The sequence below is a fragment of the Enhydra lutris genome, unplaced genomic scaffold (genome assembly GCF_002288905.1).
Source record: "Enhydra lutris kenyoni isolate GAN:26980312 unplaced genomic scaffold, ASM228890v2 scaffoldscaffold39, whole genome shotgun sequence".
Taxonomy (NCBI): Eukaryota; Metazoa; Chordata; class Mammalia; order Carnivora; family Mustelidae; genus Enhydra; species Enhydra lutris.
The window spans coordinates 26,159,266-26,184,003 of NW_019154123.1; the positions used below are offsets into that span (position 1 = coordinate 26,159,266).

Here is a 24,738-nt window from a genome sequence, read left to right on the forward strand (position 1 = left end):
ATGCTATCAATTCATCTCCACCATACCGATCATATTGTTGGCACTGAGGAAAAGCAAGTAGAAGGTTATGAGGTTGATGTGATGGGTTCAGATGTGATGGGTTCATCCCTAGGATGGTAATTCCATTGTTCTCTTCTGGATGTGTGACTCTCACTTCTGGAACATAACTTCATTCCCCCGTTGTCCCACACAGGCTCCCACTCCCTGTGTCAGTGACACTGGCCCAGAGGAGCACAGGTGAGTGTGGAGAAGCAAGGGTTGCTGAATCCACTGGAGGGTCTCCAGTGCTTGGCTTATTCCTAGTCAGTCATTGGTGCCCAGCAGGTGTCTGAGCTGGTGCGTCAGAGGTCTTCGGGACGTGAGGCACTCAACAGTTAGGGTGAAAGACTTGGACTTGGCTCTCCTGACTCCAACTCCTGACTGAAACATTATATATTTATCATTTTTATTTTGCATGTTTCATCTCATTGATTCTCTGTCTCCTGAAGAGTAGAAACCATGGCTGCTGCTTCTCTGTGCACCTCCCAACTCTTGACTCTATCTGCCATGAAGCTGGGATTCTCTTTATATTTGCTGACTTGAGCTGGAATTATGATCAGAAGACCCCCAGTTCCTGTATCTGTGGGGTGGACACCATTGACACCCTTCCCGCATGGCCTGTGTGGTAATTGCTCATGTGTGGTTGCAGTCTGCCTGCAGGGATGCTGATGGGAGCGTCTCGCGGCTCCCAGGTATTTACAGACAAGGTGGAGGACACAGGGACACGGCCTCAGGGCTCACGAAGTCTGCTGGCGCTCATCAGTTCTTCAGAAAGCTCTGTCTTCTGCCCTGGGCCTGGAACCGCACTGTGTGACGCTCTGGCAAGATGCCTGGTTTGTTAGAACAAGACATCCGCATGTGAAACTATAAAGAACAGTTCAAGCAGAATGTGCCATCAGTATGCAGGGCGGTAGAGTAGTGATGGAACAGTTGTAGGCCGAGGCACAAGAAGTCAGAGTTGGGGTCTGGAGGGAGGAGAGAATCGACTAATCTGTATGGTCTGGGCCCAAGATTCTTGAGCACATTCAGGGTCCAGAGGTGTTGACTCAGCAGCCTCAGTGGAGAGCTGGTGAGCGATCGTCTGTGGCTGGAATACAGGATTCTGCCCAGGAACACTGGCTCTGTGGTCAGACCCCTGGGCATAAATCCTGTTATCAAGTCTTGGCTGCAGGACTGGGCAAGGGATTCCACCTCTGGTGCTTCTGGAATGATCATAGTACCTATCCCAGTGGACTGAATGAGAGACCAGGACAAGGCTCAGCACCCTGGCGGCATAGCACAAAGGGAGGCCTCCATTAGTGTGGTCTGGTTCAGCATCCCCATCCTCTGAGTGGGACTTGGGCGCCCCCTGGTGCTCGTGCTGTTGGGACCCCAGCATGGTTCTCCTGTTTGGAAAATAGTGATTGCTTTGGGGGTCTGCCAAGTTCTGTTTCATTCAGTGATCAAACCTCAGAGCTGTCAGAGACCTGAAAGACCATCTAATCTAACCTACACTGTGATGGAAGAACTTGAGGTCTAGAGATGTGAAATAACATGGCCGCGACCATGCAGCTCATTAATGTAGTGCCCGGACTGGAAACTGAGTCTTCTGGCTCCCAGTCCAGGTAGTCTAGAGAAAAGACACACAAGAGAGGAACCAGGTAGACAGAGAAGGAGAGCAGGGAGGGAGACGGGAAGCACACATTCATGCTTCCATAGAGAGGGGAAAGACAGACCGACACGTGCACATAGCCCAAAACAGGGAAAGGAGGGAGACAGATAGCCAACGGGGACAGAGGAAGGAAGGGAGAGAGATTTGAAGATGGAGAGCAGAGAAACTGACATCCTTGGGATGGGAGGAGAAAGATAAAGAGGAAGGAGAGGGAGGGACAGAAGACAAAGAGACAGGAATGCCAGCTGGTTGAGGGAGAGGGCAGGACAGTGAGGTGGCCTCTGCCTGCCTGCCTGCTTGCCGCGTAGCCAATTCCGGGCATGGTTTTTGCCCAAGTAGGAATATTTTGCCCATTAAGGGCCCAAAGCAGAGTAAAGCAAGAAGATGAAAACCAAGGATAGACACGAGTGACAAAGAGATACCATTGAAACCTCTGCGGTCAGAATTGGCCTGGCACATCACCCTTGTGGCTGCTCTCCCTTGATTCAATCCCAACAGATGTGCTCAGGTTTCTCTTCCCTGCTGGGCTTAAAGGCAGAGGAAATCAGTTTCTAAGGATCAAACTGGAACTGGGGTTCATGGAGCAGCAGAAAATGTGGATGGGGCACACCTGCTTTTGTATCACTAGTGGAATAATTTTCAGTGCTATTGTTTTTCCTATTTAGAATGGGTTAGCACCAAGCAAGAGCCAAACAGGCACCCCATGACAACATCAGCCTATCTCCACTTCTGTCTCTTATCTTCCCCTAACTCCTGTGTGTTCCCAGAATGTGAGGGACCGCTTCCCAGCCCAGATAACGTGACTTCGTACTGAGAAGAAGAAGGAGTAGGTAGATTCTTGATCTTTCTTACAGATACGGTTTCCATTCCATTTTTTCCCTAGCCAGAGTAACGGTTTTTTGAATACTCTCTGCAGGCCATCTTGTTTTGCCTTCCTCTCTTTATCTTCTCCCTCTGTTTTTTACAAGAACAAACTGATGAAATGTTTTAGTACACCTCCTGTATGCAAGGCCCTGTGCTGGGAGTTAGGTCCCTCACTTGAGAGAAGACATATGCACTGAAGGATGAATGAATGGCATACGGCTGTCCGGGTTCAGAGCCAAAGAAGCAAAATAACAATGGGCCAGTAGAGTCAAAGCAGGGAATGATCCTTTTGGTTGGAGTGGGATGGCAGTGGTTCTTGGAGCTCAGGCAGAGGAAATAGAGTTGGTGTTCCCAGGGAAGGCCAGGAAGCAGAGGGCTAAGCGACAGCCAGGGGACAGGGAAGGGAGAGTCTAACTGGATGCCCACTCTTGGCAGAGCAGTGGGGGGAGGTAAGGCAGGAAGGGTGAGGAGTGGTCTTGGTGGTATGGATAGGACAGTGATGTTTGAGGCTCCAAGGCCCTTCCTTAAAAACAATGCCTTATAAGCAGTCCAGTCAGGTGAGCTAGGAAGGGGCAGTGATGGCAGAATCTCTCAGGCTCAATGACTTTCCCTTCTGAATGACTGTATTAATATTAAAGTCCATAGTTCCTGGTCTACAAATGAATCTCCCCTGTTTCTATCAGTTTTTCTGGAGCCTCACATGGAGAATTATAGGTTTTACTATGTCAGCTCCTGCCTGACAAAGAATATGTAAAAAGGGTTTGAGAGTAATTTTTTCAAACTGCAGAGATTCAGTCTTTTACTAGCTCCAGTGACTGTGCCCCCTTAATCATACTAAACCAGTCTGGACATTGTATGATCCAACTGACAGCTTTGCATAATAAAAGATGAGCGCTTTGGGTTGCACATGGAATGATTAGTTAGAAAAAAGTGACCAGAATGATGATGGGTCTAGAGATGAACCCTTTTTATAAGAAAGGATTAAAGCAAAGAAGGAGAGTGCTCTGGGTGTAGTCCAGAGAGATCAGGGAACACACACAAGGGAGAACCACCTGCAAAATTTGAAATGCCAACTGCTTGCTTATTGGGTATGTGGCAGAGAGGATCCAAATATCAGAGAGAGGGTTGGATTCCAACCCTGAGATTTTGTTACTGGAATTAAACGTGCCTATAAAAGATTGTGTGGTTCAAAGCTCAGGATTCATCATCTTTCTGAGTACCTATGATTGAACATTTAATCTCTTCACTTGCTTTTTCTTATTTAATCTTCCCTGGGAGGCAGGTGATAGTTTGGCTCCTATCTTACTGGTGAGAAAATTGAGGCATAGAAAGGTTAAAGAAACTTGCCTAAGGTCACATAACTGAGTGAGAATTCAAATGCAAGTCCGTCTTACGTCTGGGTCCTGTTTTTAGCCTTTCTGCTATGCCATGGACCTCACGCTAGGTGACGGGAATGCAGAAATACAGAACAATATTGTTATGCCCTTGAGGGGTTTGTAAGTTAGTGATGGGATGTCATTGCTCAAAGGGCCCTGGTAGATTACTTGGTCCCAGAGTATGAGACTTGCCCAAGGTCATGTAGCCCATAGCTGAGATTCATCCTCAAACTGCTTGTCCAATAAGACCCACAGGTGACAAAACAAGTGATACTCATACCCACTCTTCCCCATTAGTTGCATCATAATAAAATTGCCTTCTGTAGTCGTCTATCTCTGATACAGATATCCCCAGAACAGACATTACCCGTCCTCATTTGTTTTTCACAATCTTGACTCAGCATTGCTGATGTTTTTCTTTGTAGAATGTGTCTTGAATCATATCCATTTGCCCATGCTAGTGTTTAGGAGTAGTACAGTTTTTGGGTAAGTTATTTCATGGTCATAATCCATCGAAATACATTCAAGTAGATGATAGGTGATTCTTTGGGCAGCGTGAACACCCAGAAAGAGAGCAGGGTTGAGGCACTGCACTGGGGCGATAGGGAGGGGAGAGAGGGGAGAAAGGGTTCTGCGCATCACAGTTGCTTTCTGATTGCAGTGAAGGTAAGGAAACTTCCTCAACGTTAGCATCTCTGATGCTGCTGGTCTTGTAGGGAGCCTTCTATCACTCCACCATAGGAGGCTGGCACTGTAGGGTCTGTTTCCGCCTTCTCCGAGTAATCCCTACCTAGAATTGGCAAGGTTGGGGAGTGAGCGCTAGAGGCCTGCCTCAGACATGCTCAGACCCTCCTGCCTATGAACTGCTTGGGTTTCTAGTACCCTTCGCACTCTATACTCTTCACCCCAAACCTTTGCCCTACTTTCTGCCTTCCTTTCCACCCTTCCTTACCACAGTCTGTGCCTTGGTGCTTACTTTGATTTTCTGAAAGCAAACTCCTCGGATTGAAGAGTAGTCATTCCATGGTGAGCACCTTCTAAGGAAGGACCTCCCTGCCTCCATCCTGCAGGCCTGCAAGGCTACTGGGGCCTGGGAGGCAGTGAGAGGAAGTCCCCTCCTAGGGGTCACTGAGCCTCAGGGCTTTCTTGATCCACAGACATTTTAAGTACTTTTAATGTCCTCAGTACTTTTTCTCTTATTATGTTAAAGATTGAGAAGACAAGTCCCATCCAGGGTCACTTCTTTCTGATAACCCCTATTCTCAACCTGTCCTTGACCTCAATACACTATTTCGGAAGCCTTGGATACCAGGCTAAAGAAGAAAAGACTCACATTGTGTCACCAGTGGGGAACTAATCAAAGATGTGAGCTGAGGAAACACACTCTGAGAGTGAAGGTCTGAGGTGATTTGATGCAGGTGAAAAGTCAAGTTGGAGCAGGAAGCTCCTGGGAGTCACAGTATTCCTGTGGCCAGAGAGCAGGAACTAGGGAATGAGGCAAGGGTAGATTTGAGAAAACAAGGGAGGCATCAGGTGCAAATGTGGAACTACATTTTTCAAAGTGCGGTCCTTGAACCCCTGGCATTAAAATCATCTGCTCAGGATGGGGAACTTGTTATAAGCACAGATTATCTAGCCCTTTTTGATCCAGAATCTGTGAGTAAGGTGGTGCGTATCATCAGGGAGCAAGAATGTTCTGCCCCTTCTTACGGGGGCAAGAATTGCTGTCCCCTCTTCTAGCTGAACTAAGGATCAAATTGATGCAAGACAGATTAACAGGGCAAAATAAAATTCAGTAGGCATGCATATGGGGAATCCATAAAGACATGGAAATTCCGAAGACAGGCAAAATGAGGTATATATGTCATTCTGAATTAAGGAGAAGGGGTTAGGGGTCTGGGATTCCAGAGGACGGGAATGCGCTTCATAGGGCCAGAAGAAGAGCAGATGTTTGGTAATTAGATGTTTGCCCTGCCATACAGATGGGTTACTCAGATAAAATTTATCTTTGCTAATAACCCTCATTCTGGGAAAGACCTGCAATTTAGATTCTTCTGAGTAGTTAAGGGAGGATACAAATTTTCTCTTGAGGCCACAGGGGCTCAAGTGCCTTCAGCACAAAATAATCCACGTGCCGAAGTGACACATTCCACAGGGCAGTGGGGGTGGTTTGTCCTGAACCTCCTCACCTATGTTTTAAAAAGAACCCCAGGTGATGCATAAGAACTTTAAAGTGGCAGAGTGGAGGCAGCTGAAACTTTGGAGCTTCGGGTGTGCAGGCCAGCTTCTCCCCAGCATTGATCTGTCAGGTGAAGGGACCACAATTCTCAGGAGAAGAACAGACACCTGCTAATGAGTTTCAGCTGATGCTTCTTGGAAAAATGATGGCGTCTCCTGCTGTAGCAAGACATTTATTTTGAATATAATTATACCAAAGAAGGGGCAGAAAATGACTTGCTAGTAATTGGGCATTTCAGGTGGCACCTACAAGCTCTCCAGGCTCAGGCGACTCGAGCGGGTGGTGCTAGCATTGTGTGAGCCACTCCTCTTCGGGACTAGCATTCGCTGTGCTATTGCAGGAGAGAGAAATCATGCTGTGCTGAAGTGTCTTGGGTACGCTCACACACTGTGTGTACTGGAGCCTTTCACAGAACAAAACGTGTTGTAGACAGCTGATTGTATGTGCGCTCTTTTTCATTGGTCTCAGGATAATGGCTTTCTGAGGAGCTAGGAGGCTGCGGGCTGGGGGAAGTTCCTATGAGCGAGCGAGGAGTTCTTCAGTTTACTTAAAACAACAAAAACTTGTGGCTCGTTTTCCTGTGGATCAAACTATGACACAGGCTTAGTAACCTGTCTCAAATAAGAGGATTGATCGGAGGGAGCCAGATGAGGGAATCAGAGAGTTGGGATTCTGATTCCACATGTGTTCGTAAATTGTCTCCATTTCCCTTAATCACACAGGAAGTTCTCAGATCAGACGGGATGAGTTCATTCACTCATTCATTCAACAAATGCTCTCTGAGAGCCCAGCTGTGAACCAAACAAAGCCTTGTCCACGTGGAGCTTACATTCAGGAGGTAGAAAGAAAATGCCACCACAAACACGTGGATATAGAATAAGTCATATAGTGATAGCCAATAATGTCTGAGCAGAAAGCTGAAGGAATAAGCCAGGGGATGTGTTTAAGAAGAGGTTCCAGGCATGTGAAATGGGATCTACGAAGTCCTTGACACCAGAAGGAGCTGGGGGCATTCCCAAAAATGGGTGAATGGCCAAAGCCGCTGTTGAATACAGAGCAGGACAAAAGGGTAAGAAGTTTGAAGAAAAGGGTCCAGATCAAAGCAGACCATATAAGCTATGAAGAGCATTTGGATTTTCTAAGTGTGGTAGGAAAAAATGGTACAGTTTTTAGTAAAGGGAATGTCATGAATTGATTTATGTTTAAAGAAATAGGTCCGGCTAGGGCGCCTGGGTGGCTCAGTCAGTTGAGCGTCTGCCTTTGGCTCAGGTCATGATCTCGGGGTCCTAGGATCCAGCCCTGCTTTGGCTCTGTACTCAGTGGAAAGTCTGCTTCTCCTCTTCCTCCTTCTGCCCCTCCCCCTGCTCATGCTCTCTTTCGTGGGCTCTCTCTCTTTCAAATAAATAAATCTTTAAAAAAATTTTTTTTGAAAAGAATTAGGTTCAGCTAATGAGTGGATGGTAATGCCACAAGTCTAAGAAGAAGACTGTGGCGTTACCACCCACTCATTAGAGAGCGAGGGAGGAAAGATGGTAGCTTGGACTGGTTGTGGTTGTGGTGGAAACAGTGTACAAGAAAGGGTTAATAAGAAAGCGTCTCAGACTTGCAGCCAAGCCGTAGGGGAAGTAACACAGAGGTGATGAGCCAATGCCCTGGCCCAGAGCGGAACAAAGAGCAAACCCTTCCGGGAAATCATCTCTTCCTCTGAGGAAGGGAGCTGCTATTCCCTCCATATAAAAAAATAATGAACACTACATCAAAAGCTAATCATGTACTGTATGGGGACTAGCACAACATAATAAAATAAAAAAAAGATAGATTTAAAAATTAAGAAAATGAAAAAAAATTTTTAAATGAAATATTTGAGTTGAAGAAGACAGGGAGATGGTCTGATCCGGCATTTTCATTTGAGGCAGTGAGGTCCAGAGAGGAGCCAGGACACAGCTGGTTAGGGGCAGAGCTGGGACCAGAGCCCAGGTTCCTCTTGATCCCAAGGATGGTGTCTGTAAGTTACGCTGATCGTGATGGGGCCACAATTTATTGATGCTTTAGGAGCCCAAAGTACTTGTATATGTAGGTAGAGCTTAGATCTGAACTTAAAACTTTGAAGGTGGGTATCTAAGTGCAGGGGCCTCCTGCATTGGGCTGAATGACCCTGTCGGTTTCCTTTAACAATAAGATTCTACCCCATTAGCAGAGCCAAAAAAATCAAGAGTCCCAGGACAGCAGGCAGCTAGGCCCCCGATTTTCTCCCATTAACTCAGTTGCATTCATGGCCACTGTTCAGAAAAAAACATATCAATAGTTCTCTTCAAAAGGACTTTTTCTCTTCCCCTTAGCAACTAGAAGAGACTGTCTCCTACCCTGAAAAGTACCCTGCCTTGACTGTGTGCTTATTGGAATAAACATAATTAGATGAGGAAGACAAGGGGTGATTAGGGAATTATGTATAATGGCTGTTCCCACATCCACTCAGGATGTGAGCTTCTCTCTTGGAAAAGACTGTTCTTGAAAAGGACTCATTTCTGATTGAGCAGTTGGGGCATGGGAAAGGAGGAAGAACTTTATAAGTTGTTTTTTAAGACTGCCTGCCTACTGTAGTGGCCAGAGGTCCTGGGTTTCTGTTCCCAAAGACAGGGCACAGATCTGGTCCCCTCCCGAACAAAGTGGGACAGCTTCTCTCAAGATGGCAGGGCAGGTGCCTCAACCACATTTGTACTTGACCGCCCATGGGTATAAGGCTGTAGCATTCGTTGGCTATCTCCTGCATGAGCAATGCTGGCAGGGATGTGGGGGTGCGGAAGGACGGGTGGAAGGGTAGCATACAGTGGGGAAAACCCCACACTCCTTCTTAAGCCCGAGGACTAACCACCTGCCAAGTAGGGCAGTGGAGAGAGTGGAGACACACAAGGGGAGAACTCCAGGTGCAGACTGAGAGAGGCTTTACGCCAGAGGGAAGAGGGGGAGCATGGAGTTCACACCTTCACTCCAAAGCTGTGTTGTGGGGATGAGTAGGAGTTGAGTGCCATTCAACACGTTGTAACAAACCATGCTGTGCTGTGAGTCTGGGAATCACAAGGAGGTCAGAGTCTAGTGAGAGAGACAAGCCTGGAGGCAGTAATTGTGGTTGGAACAGAATCAGGGGAGAGTGACACCACCCCACCCTGGGTGGGTTATTAAAGAGGAATCTTTCCAGAACTAGTGATTTTGAGATGGTGCTTAAAGGATGAGTAGGAAGGAGACCAGGAGACGAGGATAGGGAGGAGGAAGGAGGTGGACATTTCAAGTGAAGTTGAAAGTAGTAAGAGCAGAACTCAGGAAGCAAGAAGCAGTTTTTGGGTTTTTCAGGGGTGAGGTGGGGACTCACTGGAGGTGAGGTTGAGAAGGGGTGAGGTGGCCACAGAAGACTTTGCATGTCAGGTTAAGGGATTCCCCCCCCCCCCAAAAAAAAGAACTACGTCCCAGTGAAATGCCCTTTCAAGAATGTACAGGTTGGGCGCCTGGGTGGCTCAGTGGGTTAAAGCCTCTGCCATCGGCTCAGGTCATGATCCCAAGGTCCTGGGATCAAGTCCCGCATTGGGCTCTCTGCTCAGCAGGGAGCCTGTTTCCCTTCCTCTCTCTCTGCCTGCCTCTCTGACTACTTGTGATCTCTGTCAAATAAATAAATAAAATGTTTAAAAAAAAAGAATGTACAGGTTAATTCCATTTAAGTCTAAGTTTGTGTTTTTCAAATGGATTTGGTGTCCCTATTTTGTTAATTTTAGGATCCAACTATATTAGCACCTTATAACTTATTTTTAAACCCAAATGTATAAAATTGCTTCTTTGAAACTAAAGATACATCTTGCCAGAATCAGATTGACAACTATCACTGGGTGCTACTTCCCACTCAAGTTCACAGGCATAACTGTCATTTATCAGAACCAGAGCGCAAGTATGAAAATGGAAAGAAAACAGAAGAATCTGTTATCTCTGTGCTGTCCCTCATAACTCATTTGCTTCTGCACCAGTGACCAGATCCTCCTTCCGCACAGTTATTCAAGCTGTGCCCCGGGGGGTCAGCCTTCCACTGCCCCACTATGGCCCCCATACCTAACCACCAAACCTGGCCATTCTCTCCCCCAAATATTACCCACGGACACTGCCTTTGGGCTCATCTGAGCCACCATCGCCTCCTGTCAGGATTTCTGCAATAACATCCCATTTCCCCACCTCTACTCTTGCCTCCCTCTGATTCTCCACAAAGCAAAAGTAGTAACTTTTAACCCACTGAGCCACCCAGGCGCCAAAAGTAGTAACTTTTAAATTCAGGTCTTTATTCTTGCACCAGCCCTTCAGTGGCCTTTAGGACGAGCCCTGGAATCTGACTGGGCACACCAGGGCTCAGCATATCTGGTTCCTGCCCTCTCTGGGCTCATCACTCGCTTACCACTACTTAGGCCATGCTGATGTTTTTCCTTCCTAGCTTGGTTAAGTCCTCCTCTTGGTTAAGTCCTATTCAGCGCTCAGCTACACCCTCACTTCTTCAGAGAGGCCTTCCCTGATTGTTGACCCTTTCACCACTGCAACTGATGACCATTTGTGTGATCTCCTGTGCGGTGCCTGTTCCCACCATAGACTAGGTTCCCAGAGTCAAGGCTCTGCCTGCCTTGTTTAATACTGCATCCTGGGCTGTTCTGGGGCCCAGCACTGGGGCACAATAAGACTAATAAGTATCTGTCTGAATCCAGTGACATTCACATCCCCCATGTGCTTCTTTGCTCCATGAAGAACCCGCAGGCACAAACTAAAAAGTAAAACCTTCTATGTTGGAAACACTTGAAAACCAATTCAAAGCCCTTCATAGGTATTACTAACTATCCTCCTGGCCTATCTTGACTAAAATTGTTTTAAATAAAATTTTTAAATTTTATTTTTTTATTATTTTATTTATATTTTTTATTATTTTTTATATTTTATATATAAAAATATATAAATATAATATAAAATAAATATATAAATATAATATATTTATATTTTTTATTATTTTAAATAAAATTTTGTAGATGAGAGAATTAAACAGGGGTAGCTAGTGTGGGGTGCCTTGGTGGATGCATAGTTCAGTAGAGTTCCAGGGATTTGGCTAGAAATGCAATTTAGTCTTCAACCAGTGATGTCCCGAGTCTGGGATACACCAGAAACTGTGGGATAGCCTGCTTTCCAGTGCTGCATGTTAATTTGCAGGGTGTGATGTAATTATCAGACACTGTTGGTGTCTGCTCAGAAAGCACATTTCTCTGGGGCAAAGCTAGATTGTACTCCCAGAACTGGGGGACATGGAATCAGGGTCAAGAGAGCATGGGGTCTAAATGTGTGTCGGATAAGGCTGGCTCCAACTGAACTGTCCAACACAAAATGGCCAGAAATCATGGGGAGCCTGGGTGGCTCAGTGGGTTAAGCCTCTGCCTTCAGCTCAGGTCATGATCTCAGGGTCCTGGGATCAAGCCCCGCATCGGGCTCTCTGCTCTGCAGGGAGCCTGCTTCCCCCTCTCTCTTTGCCTGCCTCTCTGCCTACTTGTGCTTTCTCTCTCTCTCTGTCAAATAAATAAGGTCTTTTTTAAAAAAATGATCAGAAATCAGCATTTTAAACAATACCTCCTATAGTGATTATGTTTCTCTATCCTCGGGTACTTTTTCAGTCTCTATGGATTATTAAAGTAATTTTGTTCACATGCTAAATCACTTGCCGTTTTATTTGTTAAACTGATTTCCGTGCCGTCTCTGCGTCTTCACGGAGCTTGCTCATGGGTTCCCCACAGCTTCGGTTCTGATGACAGAAGCTGGACTGGATGGGGACAATATAAAATCACAGAGCAATCAAATTTATGTTTAAGCTAATAAAAATCTATCAAATATGAATAATAGATTTTTAAGAGGTTAAGGTAGAGCTAATTAAGTCAACTTAAGTGTCATTAACTGACAATGAATTGACATTTTAAAGAAAGCAAAAGAACTTAAATAGAACACAAATTGCTTTTTGAGAGAAGTTTACAAGTTGTGAAATTACCCCTGGGGAGTATAAAAGCTAACCATTTGTGAACCAGTAGATGGAAATCTTTCCTCTTAAACCCATTTGTTTTAGCATAACAAATTTTATTAAAACTAGAGATACAAAATGAAGTGAAATAAAATAAACTCATTAAAACATTGCCAGACAAGCAGGTCACACTTAACTGCTCACACCTAAAAAACCAAAATTGTAATTTGAAAATCTGTCATAAATTCTGAAGAAATCATCAAAAGCCACAAGACAGCCCTTTTACATATAAAAATTATCAAAATTGGGGTGCCTGGGTGGCTCAGTGGGTTGAGCCTCTGCCTTCAGCTCAGGTCATGATCTCAGGGTCCTGGGATCGAGCCCCGAATCGGGCTCTCTGCTCAGCGGGGAGCCTGCTTCCCCTCCCGCTCTGCCTGCCTCTCTGACTACTTATGATCTCTCTCTCTCTGTCAAATAAATAAAATCCTAAAAAAAATTATCAAAATTATCCATAAACTTCACTTCATGGGATTAACATAAGTTTAATATATAAAAATTATCAAAATTATCCATAAGCTTCACTTCATGGGATTAACAAAAGTTTAAATATGCATAAAGATTATAAAACTGCACTTTCAATGGTATGTAAGACATGGAAAACTTTGTGACTAGAAATATTTCTCTTTGACCTTGCGTGCTGTTGTTCATCATCCTCTTTACAATAGAAAATTGTGGGTTCACGTTGTGTCAAGTCAAGTAAAAATGCACTCTCCTGATTTTTGTTGTTATTGCTGAAATTCTCCCATACATAATTCTAGAGAGATGTGGGCTCTCCTTTCTTCGAGGAAAGGGATATTTAGATTTACTTTCAGTGCTGCCTTTCAGTGTTTGCAAAAGGTAAAAACCCAGTTCATTTACTACTGCAATTTCTTTTCATAGACATGCTTCTAGAATATTAAAAACATATATTGCCAGAATTTGTTATATAAAATATTTAAATCTCTACACCCAGTGTTTATATAGTCATTTTCTAAAAAGCCTTTCTTTTCTCCTTTTTAATGGGCAATTGTCTGACATTCCAGTTTTGTTAAATGGATGTTTGTTAAATCTCGTTTTTATATTCCTGCATACATTTCTCTGACCTAATATCCATCTTGTTGTGGGCCTTGTGGTAGTGTCCTGAGACTTTGAAGCCTTCCATACTTTGTGCAATTGCAGGTGTAATTTATTTCAAATGTTAAAGAAAGTGAAGCCAAAGACTAGATTCTCTGGAGACAGAACTCCCATGCCTGTACTTCATGGGATTATTTGGTCTATCTGCTTGCCATGGGGTAGTCTGTAGAAGAAACAGAAGAATGGACTAAAGCATCCTTTTATTTATTTACTTACTTACTTAAAGAATTTATTTATTTATTTGAGAGAGAGAGAATGTACACATGCAAGAGTTGGGGGGGTGGGGGAGAGGGAGACAAGAAGCAGACTCTCAGGACACTGAGATCATGACCTAAGCTGAAAGTAGGTGCCCAACCGATGGAGCACCCGGGACCCCCCTTAAGCATGCTTTAAAACAGGCTTGTTTCATCTAGATCATTTTTTCCAGAAAGTCCTTCTAGAACCTGAGAAGTCTAGCATATCATTAACCAAATGTTCAGATTAACTCCAGAATAGCCAGAATAGAGTGGGCTCAGTTGTCTTGGCAGGATCTCTAGCAGGTGTGTGGCTGTACACTCTAACTGGTTTAATTGTGGCCACCTGCTTTACTGAGTGCCAACTCTGGGAGGCACATGTTTGTTGGGCCATCAGCGTGAATGCAAAATAGATGTTAAAGGCTGTCTCCTCCTTCCATTTCAAGGCTTCTGCTAAGGGGTTTCTACTCCCCGTGTCCAGTGCCCCTGAGGACAACATATTTTCTCACCTTCTCAGCATCCCCTCCTTCATCCGTCTACTGCTCCAGCCATGTCTATTCCAGCTTCTCTAAATACCAAGGGAAATGTCCCGAGGCCAAATCAGTCCATCTGAAGCCTAGAAAAACATGGGGTCTCCACTTTTTTCCAGGAGAAACCATAGATACTAAAGGCCTTAGGATGTAAGACCTTAATTTATTTGGTTGGGTGGCTGGGGCTGATTGGAGGAGAGGGGTGGAAGGAAGCCAGAAAGGACAGTTGTCCTGGTGACCACTCTCTGGAGCAGCCAGGTAGGGCCTAACCAGTGCCAACTTTCCTCTCGAGATTAGGAGGGGATCCCAGGAGTGCAAGGAGGCAGGGTCCCTGTGAACATTGCTGTGAGCATTTTTATGAGGAAGTAAGGGATGAGGAAGCCGTCAGGGCCTAGGAATCGCCCTGAGCTGACACTGCCTCATTTTCTGCCCGTGTGCCTGACTTTATGTGGGTCACTAACTCCAAGCGGGTTAGTGAGGGACTTTAACAGTGCCTGACAGTCTGTGTAGCTTGTTTAAAATAATGAACTAATCAAGGCTGGGAAAACTGAAAGAGTAACAAGGGACTATCCTGGCAATCGAAGATGAGTTGACTCTAGTTAAGGGTGGGAGCGTTACACCACCAATGACAGTAATGAAATCCCTGGGTCCACGGTGGGCCGAATATGTCCAGCTGGACTGCTGCTTTCTGATGGGGATGGGAATTCCAGGATGCTGGCGGTCGCTGCTATTGTCACATGGCTTTCCTTCTGCCAGGGAGTCATTGTTTCTGTCCTCCTCTGAACAGGTGTTGGACTGGATTGAAAACCACGGTGAGGCCTTTCTCAGCAAACACACCGGGGTGGGGAAGTCGCTGCATCGAGCCCGGGCCCTGCAGAAGAGGCACGATGACTTCGAAGAGGTGGCTCAGGTGAGAAGCTGTGTGTGGTTGTGTGTGTGTGTGTGTGTGTGTGTGTGTGTGTGTGTGTGTGTGTAGTTGGGGAGGGAGGCCAGGGCTACGGTTTTGGTATTTGCTGAGGCACATCGCGTTTAGGGCCCAGTCAGGGCTGCCTTCCAGCCTGATGCAAGGAGACACTTGTCTGCTCTTGGATCACTAGGCACATGATAGACCCTTAGTTTCGGGTCTTCAGAGAAAATCTTCCTGCCAACAGGATCTGTAAATGACTTGTCCCCAAGGTGGTGATGGCAGAAGGAACTGACATTGGGAACATCAACAGCCCAGAACTACTGCTTATGGTTATCACCACAGGCAAGTGGGAGCTGGAAATCAGCCTTAGGTCTGCTTGCAGAACTGTGTGTCCTCCAGGATCCGGAGGAAGAGATGGCACCTGCTTCTGCAAGGCTGACTGTGCCCAGAGAATATGGCATAATATTTTGTCTTTTAGCTGAGCTGTACACCTGATGCCAAAAGGGCATTTTTATCTAATTACACAAAGATGCCGTGAGAGGCCTTGACCATTTGGCTTCATGGTGGAGGGATAGAAGAGGGTTTTTGGTTCTGAGCCTGAAGCCCCTCAATTTTATCCTAACTCTCTTATATTTCTCTCTATATATATTTATATATATCTCTTATATTTGTTTCTTTGGGGGAGTTCTTCCATGGGTCCTGAGCATCTTCATCTTCAAGATGAAATACTACTCTATCCATTTATCTTGTCAGACATGATCAGTTGCAGTAGGAAATAAGACCTAAAAATGAAGCAGGGAAGGGGCATCTCTCAGGGAATCAGTATGGGACAAAGGGGAGGATGACAGAGCTAGCATTTACCACAGCTGTAACCAGGCCCAGCTCCCATCCTACCACGTGGGCAGTCCTCATGGTGGGTGTCATCCTGGGGGTAGTGCAGAGTGCCAGCCCCCATGCCGGGAGGCTACCAGCCCCAGACAAAACTGTGGGTGAGCCATGGATGCCAAAGGTGAGCCCCTGCCAAGAACCAAAGGGATCTGCTGGAGGACAGGAGAGTGGTGGGAGCAAACCACATCTCTAAGGAAGCTCCAAGTGTGTTCTGGAATGTGAGAGGCCTGGCAGGTGCCAGAAAGACTGAGTCACTAGTGACCTCAAGCTGGGAATACAGATGGATTAGACCCAACCCATGCAATAAAGAAAGCCTCATATAGAATCTTTATGCACAGTTGGTGGGAATGTAAAGTGATGGAGTCACTGTATGGCATTTCCTCAAAAAATTAAACATAGACTTACCATATGATTCAGCAATCCTGATTCTACATATATACTCAGAAAAATTAAAGGCTGGGCTGTGAAAAGATTCTTGTATACCCATGTTCAGAGCAGCATTATTCACAATAGCGAAAAGGTGGGAGTAACCCAAGTGACCAGATGAAATTATGCTGTGTGAAATAAGTCAGTCTTGAAAGGACAAATACGAGTCCATTTATATGAAGTACCCAGAGTAGTCATATTCATAGAGACAGAAAGAATGATGGTTGCTAGGGGCTGGGGCAAGGGAGGGAATAGAGAGTTATTATTTAATGGATCCAGAGTTTCAACTTTATAAGATAAAGAGTTCTGGAGATGGATGCTGGTCGTGGTGGCACAACAGTGTGAATTTATTTAATGCCACTGAACTTAAAATGTTTTACATTATGTATATTCTGCTACCACCACAAGAACAAAAAAAACAAGCCTCATCCCTACAAAGACCTTCAGCAGAATGGGCTGGATCACACCCATGTCATATAGACAGGGGCCATATAGGCCTCTGGATATAGCACAGACCCAAAATATCTGAATGTCCAGACATTCTGGGTGCTTCTGCTATCTGTCAGGGGACAAAGGGTGGTACAGGGCCACATGGACTCCCTTTCTGCTGAGAGTGGGGTTGTGGTGTCTGGGGCAGTCTATTGGGATGGAGCCATCCCACAGCTGTGATCTTCTTGCCCCTTGGCTTTCCTGTGAATCAACCCTTCCTCACTCAGAAAGGATATCCCACAGCCCTGAGCCAGCCAGCGCCCCCTCGCCCTCTTCCTGCTGCAGCCTCAGAGGCAATGCCAACCTTGGTTATCGGCCCTTGAGGGCACTGTTGTTTTGTGTGTTGTTACAACCCAGGAAGCCTGGCTGCCCCCCGGACTCTAACCTGCCTTCTCCCAACTGCTCCCCTACCTTCTTACTGGTGCCTCATAAGCCTTTCACATGGGACAGTGCCTTCCAATCAGTAGCAGAGACATACTCACTTAAATTCATATTAAAGAAAGAATGGACACATTTTTGAGAGCCTGTGTTTCCATTATATATTTGTCCACCAGTCCTGAGTGGTGGATAGTATTAGCCTTGTTTTATAGAAGATGAATACTAAAGCTCAGAAAATTCTTCATTGTGCCCATACCATCTGGCTTGTCAGGAGCTCTGCTAGGATTCAAGCTCAGGTGTGTCTGACCACAGAGTCATGTTTTTACCCTAACTTCATGCTGCCCTTCCTTAGTGAAGTATGGGACCTGAATGTAAAATTCATTTCAAAGTGCCAGTTGGCTCATGAAGAGTACAAAACAAAGAGCAAGAGTGGGGGGTGTGGAGAGGAGACGCTGCTGTGGCTATTCCATTTGACATACAACTTTTCCCAGGCTCTGCCAGTGAGTAATGTCTTGCTATAATCCACTTCTCCCTGTCCCTGCTTTCAGGGAAGATGGTGTCTTTCTTAGGAGAGAGAGTTCTACTTTCTAAAGGGCTCATGCTTTTCAAAGTTTTCCCTCTGGAAAGGGGACAGATATGGACAACAGAGGGCTCACATAAGTAAGGGGCCATGAAGTTGCCGTATTGCCCTGTAAGTCAGTCTTTAGAGGTGAATCTCATAGTCTAGTAATAAGTCCTGTTTTGTTTTCTCATCCCTACTCTGGGGAAGGGAGTGGAGCTGCCTAGCATCCTGGAATTGGTAGTCCACATTGGAAAACCAATGTGATTGCGGTAAAGGCAGATGGACTGGCAGCAGCCTCAGATCTGCTTTGTTCTGTGCAAAGTGATCATCACGCTCAAGTGGTGGGAAAGGAGATGATCCAGGCAGGAAAGGGTGTGCTCTCTCTCTCTCTCCTGTTCTCGATCAAGTGAGGGCCACTGTGAGGGGAGGAGTAGATTTAATCAGGATTAGACAATTCTTGAGTCAGAGATCAATGCTATAGAGCCCAAGCAGGGATTCTCTTGTTGCTTGTTGGTTGGGGTTGCTGGTTAAGAGATCTAGTCAGGAAGGACATCACAAATGGTGAGGAGTACGAGGCTGGGGGTTCACTCATAGCCAGTCCTACAGAGGGTCATGATTCAGTGAAGGAATCTCTTTTAATGTCATGATTTTATGGTTCCATAACCTGAGGCTGATTGATATGAGAAGAAAATTCTGAGCACCCGTTCTCTATATTCAAGTTAAAAAAATTGTCTTGAATCAAAGCAGGAAGGGAGTTGTAGCACCTGTTGTACCCCTGGGATGCTGCCCTTCTACAGGGAAGAGCAAGTCCTCCAGTGCACAGGGAGATGCCCGAGGGCAATGTGAACTCCTGGAACAAATACGCCTCTGCCTCTCCTTACACGAGATCATGTAAAGACATTTAAAACAATAGTAGAAATATCAATTATATCTGAGAAGAATTAATGTGGTAAACCATGACCTTATATTTTGTGTTTATTAGCTCTTGAACCCATTTTAAACAAATGCACCCATCATTTGGGGGAAACGAAGTATTTATGGTCCTCACTCCATCCTGCAGATGGCACCCTTTGAATAGGCTCCCTGGAAGCGGAGCTGAAAGGGAAGGGAGCTCCTCCCCCCCCCACCCCCTCGGGTACTTACTGCTGCCAGGGGAGGCTCCTGACAGGCAGGTGGGAGAGTCTGGGGCCACGTGTGCACGAGGGGGTCTGTCTCTATAAATATTTCTAGTCCACGCTACTGAGATTCTCTGTGCTCAGATAGAAGACCTGGGCCCTAGTGGGAACCCTTCTGGTCCTGGTAGACACTTTACTTAAGTTGCCTATAAACTCATCACATGACTCAGGCTATAGAGTTCATCAGATTTCCAAAGACACTTATTATATTTTTTTAAAAGATTTTTATTTATTTATTTGAGAGCAAGACAGTGAGAGAGAGCATGAGAGGGCTGAAGGTCAGAGGGAGAAGCAGACTCCCCGTGGAGCTGGGAGCCCGATGAGGGACACGATCCCGAGAGTCTGGGATCACGACTTGAGCTGAAGGCAGCCGCCCATCCAATTGAGCCACCCAGGTGCCTGAAAAGACACTTATTATATTTTTATATATATTTATGTTGCATGGTTGTCATTATCAGGAGTATAAACAAGCATAAGCTAGAGTTGCTGCCCATCATAGTGTGACTGTAAGGGGATACATGTGTCCACATGTGCCCAGAGGGAGTATGGGCTATGGTACTGTTATTTTGTCCTGAGATATTTGCTATTACTCAGAAGGAAAGTACTCAAGTGCCTGTAGTTTAGATAGCAGCTGTGCGGGCTCTGTGAGTGGTCTGCTTTATGACCTCATTATCTGGAATGCCAGACTTTCTGTAAGCTAGCTTAGTAAAAAATTAGCGATCATTTGCACTCAAATATATATTATCTAAAATCTCAAAGCACCAAATCACATTTAAAGCTAAGCTTATTAAATAGCTTTTGTGTAACATTTTTGAAAGAACAGACCATTTAAAGGAAGATTTAAAGAAATATAAATTTATATATATATATATATATATATATATATAAATATGCACAATTAAGCACTTCATTCAACAATCTCTGGTTAGTTGTTTGTCTGACTCTTGCTTTTTTCTCAAACTTGGATAGGAAACACTTAAAAAATCATTCTGAGTCTTGGAGTCACAATAGGCAAAATGGAAGGGAAGCATTTTAGTAGACCTATCAGTGACCTTACCTGTTAAAGATCTTCAAGGTATAATCAGCTAACTTACTAGAGCTCCAAGGGCAGGTAGAATAGGGAATCCATAGGAGTAGAAAGCCCCTGCCCTCAGACAGACAGTAGTACTCATCAGTTCCCAAGGCCATCAAGTCTTTGTTGGGCACCTTGAGAAATGAAAGAGATATAACAGTTTCCGTCTTGAGGAAATCATGATCCAAAGAGAAACATGCATTAAACATATTCTAACCCTATAAGAATTCCCATGGTTTGAAAGGAAGCATAATATTTATCCTTTCAGGGTTTTCAAGGAGCACTTTTCAGTGAAACCAAGATAAACCATTAGTTCATTTGGTGATCCAATAAATATGCCTGCCTAGGGGATGGCGTGGTGATCTTTGGAGTAAGTTCCATCTTTCTTTTCATGCCTGAGATGGTGACCAATTATAGCAACTGCAGATGCAAGCAGAAGGAAAAGGTGGGAAAGCTTCAACAGATGCTGTTTCACACTCCAGCTTCTTGGAAAGGACAAAAGTTTCTTCAGCAGGATGAAAAAAAATAGTGAGGAAGAAAGCCAGGAAAATACAGAGAAATTCATATCATGAAGTGGGCAAGTGGAAGAAATGAAGAACAATCTTGTTACCCTTTGGATCTTGCATGGCATTCATCCCACTTGAGGGGATTCAGGATATTCCCTCCACAAACACCAGCGAAAAGTTGCATGAGCTGATGGGAGGGCTTTTGGGACCACTCTCAGGAAGAAGAAAGATAGGTTATATTCTGGAGAACTCCCAACTATGGGTTTTGAAGGTCACTTTATATACACTTGATGTGGAAATTGAGAGGGGATCAGAGCCAATATCCAAGATATTATAGTCTACCAAGAACTTCTTATCAAGACCATGAATTGACCCCCCACCCCCCACTTCTGGTGCTTCCTCTATGGAACAAATGGCACATTCAGAAGAAATTGATACTACATTCCTAATGATTTTAAGTTCTGGGTAGTAAACTGAAGGACTCAAAAGCACTGGTGACATTCTTATCTCTTGTTCCATGTGATGGCAGGGACTGTGGAAAAGAGGGGAGACATTGAAAAACAAATGGCTGCCTATGTAGATGGTGTTTTCAGAAGTGTTCTGGAGTATACCCTACAGAGCCAGGATGATGGACTTCTGGTAAGGGAAGAGTATATCTTGTAAAGATTGGGGAAGGTCTGGCAGAAAGCTTTGCTGCTCTATCTAGAAAGATGGAAGTGAACTTTGAAGTGAAAGGAGAAAATTATCCTAGTAATGTGGGGCACCATAGAAGTGACATAGAAAGAAGCACCTTGTGAAGGAGATGCCCTTGGGTCATCTTAGGTAGGAAAATACAAATACAATTGCCTATATATATATATATACACATATATATACATATACATATATATGTGCATATATATGTATATGTATATATATGTAAAAACATATTAAAATATGTATATATACTTATATATGTACTTAAATTTTAATACCAGGATACAAATATAATAAACATTCCTGAGACTTTAGGGTATTGAGCTTATAACTAGAAAACTGTGAGAGAAAAGGATTTTTTGTTTAAAGGACTCATTCTAACAGGAAGGATGAACATATATCAGAAGGGATCACATCAGTATGAGATCTACAAACCTGAGGGTAGTAAACAATATGGAGAAGTAATAGAGATATAAGAAGAGGGGAAAAAAAACTGACTGCTAGTGGAAAGGACCATGGTCTGCTCTATCACAATGAGGGTGTGGGAAATGCTGTTCTGTTATGATTTCACTTCCGGTTCAAGGGAAAACATGGTGGTGATGACAGTCCTCAAATTTCCCAGCATCTCCTGTAAATTTTGTGACACTGTAAATAAAACATCTTTATGTTGTTGAGAGTTGAAGATTCTGCGTGAAAGAGAACAAATCACTGTAGAAAAGCTCAAAGGAGTATAGGTTGTGTCTAGACTCTCAAGAACAATGACCTTTAGATGAAAGGGCTTAGACTTGGCTCTTAAAGCAGAGAGAAATAGTAAAGGCTTTTGAATAATGATATAAATTAAAACACAGTTCACCTGTGAATAATGCAGGAGTCAGGCACCACCCCTTGCGTAGTCAAAAATCTGCATATAATTTTTGATTCCTCAAGCACTGCTAATAGCCTGTTGACAAGAAGACTCACTGATAACATAGTCAATTAACACATATTTTTACATTTTATATATATTATGGGCTATATTCTTACAATAAACTAGAGAAAAGAAAAATGTTAAGAAAACCATAAGGAAGAGAAAATACATTTACAGGACTCTACTGTATTTATCAAAAAAAAAAAAAACAACCCACAAATAAATGGACCCACTTGGTTCAAGCTCACTGTTGATCAATGGTCAACTGTATAATCTCTAAACCAGAGAAGTAAGGATTTCTCTGTCCACTGGCTATTTAAATCACATATGTAGTATTGTGCCTAATTTGAGAAAATATATATTCAAAAGGAGATTGACAAACTGTACTTGATTGTGAGAAGACTGCTAGGATAGTGAAATTCAAGTAACTGGATATATTCCGTTTTGAGTAAATAGTGTTTTATGGAACGCAGGGCAATAGGCTTAATAGTTGAGGGCTTCCTGTAGAAGAGATAAGGGTGGAAGGGATAGTGAAGCCAATTTTAGCTTCATTCAGATATAACTTCTAACCCATACTTGATTTTTTATGAGCTGTCCAAAATCAGAATGAAATACTTTGTGATGTCCTGTGCTCCTTACCACTCGAGGTTTTCCGGTAGAGGTGACCCTTTATTCCCTTAGGATATAAAAATCCTCAAGTCTTCCTATTTTAAAAATGAACAAACAAAAAAGTGAATAAAAAGAAACTTGAGCTATCTTTTATGATAGTTTAGACTGCTTTCTCTGTGCTTCTCCTTTCCTTCATAGCCCAGGTGTTTGAGAGAAGAGTCTTTATTTGCCACCTCTACTTCCTCATCTCCTAGATGCGCTTTGACCCCTGCTGTTGGACTTCTGTTCCCTCTGGGCAAATGAGGATAATCTTATCCAAGTCTTCAACTGGGCTTTTTTGTTGCTAAATCCAAAGGACACTTTTCAGATATTAAATGGTCTTCGGAAGGCATTTGACCCTGTCGACCATTTCCTCCTTTTTAAATTCTCTCCCCCCAGCCTTCCATGACACCATGCTCTCTTAGTTTCCTTACATCTTTCTGGCTGATCCTTCTTGGGCTCTTCTCCCTTTTCCCAAGGATTTCCTCAGACCATCTCTTCTCAGAGTACACCCCAGGCATGATTTTATACTCTGTCGTAGCCTCAACTGCCACCCTTAGTTTGATGGCTCTGAAATCCATGTCTTACCTCTGATCTCACCCCAGAGCAACCTGTTCATAAACCCATTAACTCTCTGGACACATCTACTTCGATTTCTTGGAGGGTTCTCAAATCCAGTGTATCCAAAATTTATTTTATCATTTTCCACCCCTTCTAGATGTGTTCTTCTTCCTGTATTCCCCACGCCAGGGAGGGACACCAACAACCCATTTGCTCAAGCCAGAAACTTGGGAGTCATTCTTGACTTCTACTTTGCTCTCACACCTTATGAATCCTTTGCAAAGTCCTACTGATGCTACCTCTTTATGTGTCCCTTTGCTTTCATCTCTATTGCCACTGCCTGAGATCAGAGTCTCATTATCTCACCTTTGGTTTGTCACACTATCCTCCTGTTTTCCCTAACTTGTCATAGTCTCCTTAAATCCTTCCCCACACTGCCATAAGTTCAAACTGTTGATATCATAAACCTTTTTATGACCTGGCTACTGCCTCTCTGGCTTTATCTCTTATCCCTCATGTGCTCCCTTTACCGCCCTCCCCATACTCCTGATGTCCCCATTTGTACCTGAACATCCCATGCTCTCAAGTGTCAGTGCTGTCTGCTCCTTTATCACTCCCATTTATTTAAGTCTGACCACCCCTGGCAGCTTCTGTTCATCTTGAAATAATCATATCAAGTATCTTCTCTTCTCAGAAATGGTCTCTGCAGTTTGGTTGAATGCCCCTTTTCTAGGCATCCACTTATTTTAGCCATATCCCTGTGATGGCAGTTATCATGCAGTGTCATCATTAATTTTAGGCCAGCCTCACTCCCCAGCTGGACTGTGACTTCCTTAGAGCATGAATTTTGTCTCATTACTCTTTTTATCTCAATGCCTAGCACAGGGAGCCTAACAGGCAATTGGCACTTGAAAAAGTAAATGAATAGTACAGAGAGGATTTCTTTGTGGGATGGATATCAAGTCCGATTATCTCTGAGATCCCTTCCAATTCCAATTCATGATAAATGGAAGAGAAGTAGATTGGATGAATATTCGTAAGAACGCAAGGCCCAGAACCATATAGCCTGGGGCCTGAGAGGCACCCTGTTAGAATTAGTGAGACTGTACTGAGCTGGGATCAACCTGGACGGCCCTGCCCAGGATCTGACACTTGGAAAGAAGCATTTTTTTAGTCATATTTTGAGTGAGGTTTTTGGACTCTGCTGTGTTTTTTTTTTTTTTTTAATTGAAAAAAAAAAAAAAACCCTAAAAAATAATTTCAGTTGAAGTCCTAAGAAACCAATCTTGACAAGAGGAAATGGTAATCATTACTATGTGCATTTCCAGCTCCACTAAGTTTCCATGGTTTTTCCAGCTGGGATAGCTATCGTCATACTGTATTGTTAACCCTCTTCCTCTTT

General features: G+C 44.2%; 1 protein-coding gene across 1 annotated transcript in view; it reads left to right on the forward strand.

Annotated features, from left to right (window-relative positions):
• LOC111154975 (kalirin) overlaps positions 1-24,738 on the forward strand; it is a 288,438-nt gene that overhangs the window by 109,165 nt on the left and 154,535 nt on the right. The window contains exon 10 of the mRNA XM_022514930.1: positions 14,909-15,031. Coding sequence (XP_022370638.1) covers positions 14,909-15,031 — 123 coding nt within the window. The remainder of the gene's footprint in view (positions 1-14,908; positions 15,032-24,738) is intronic.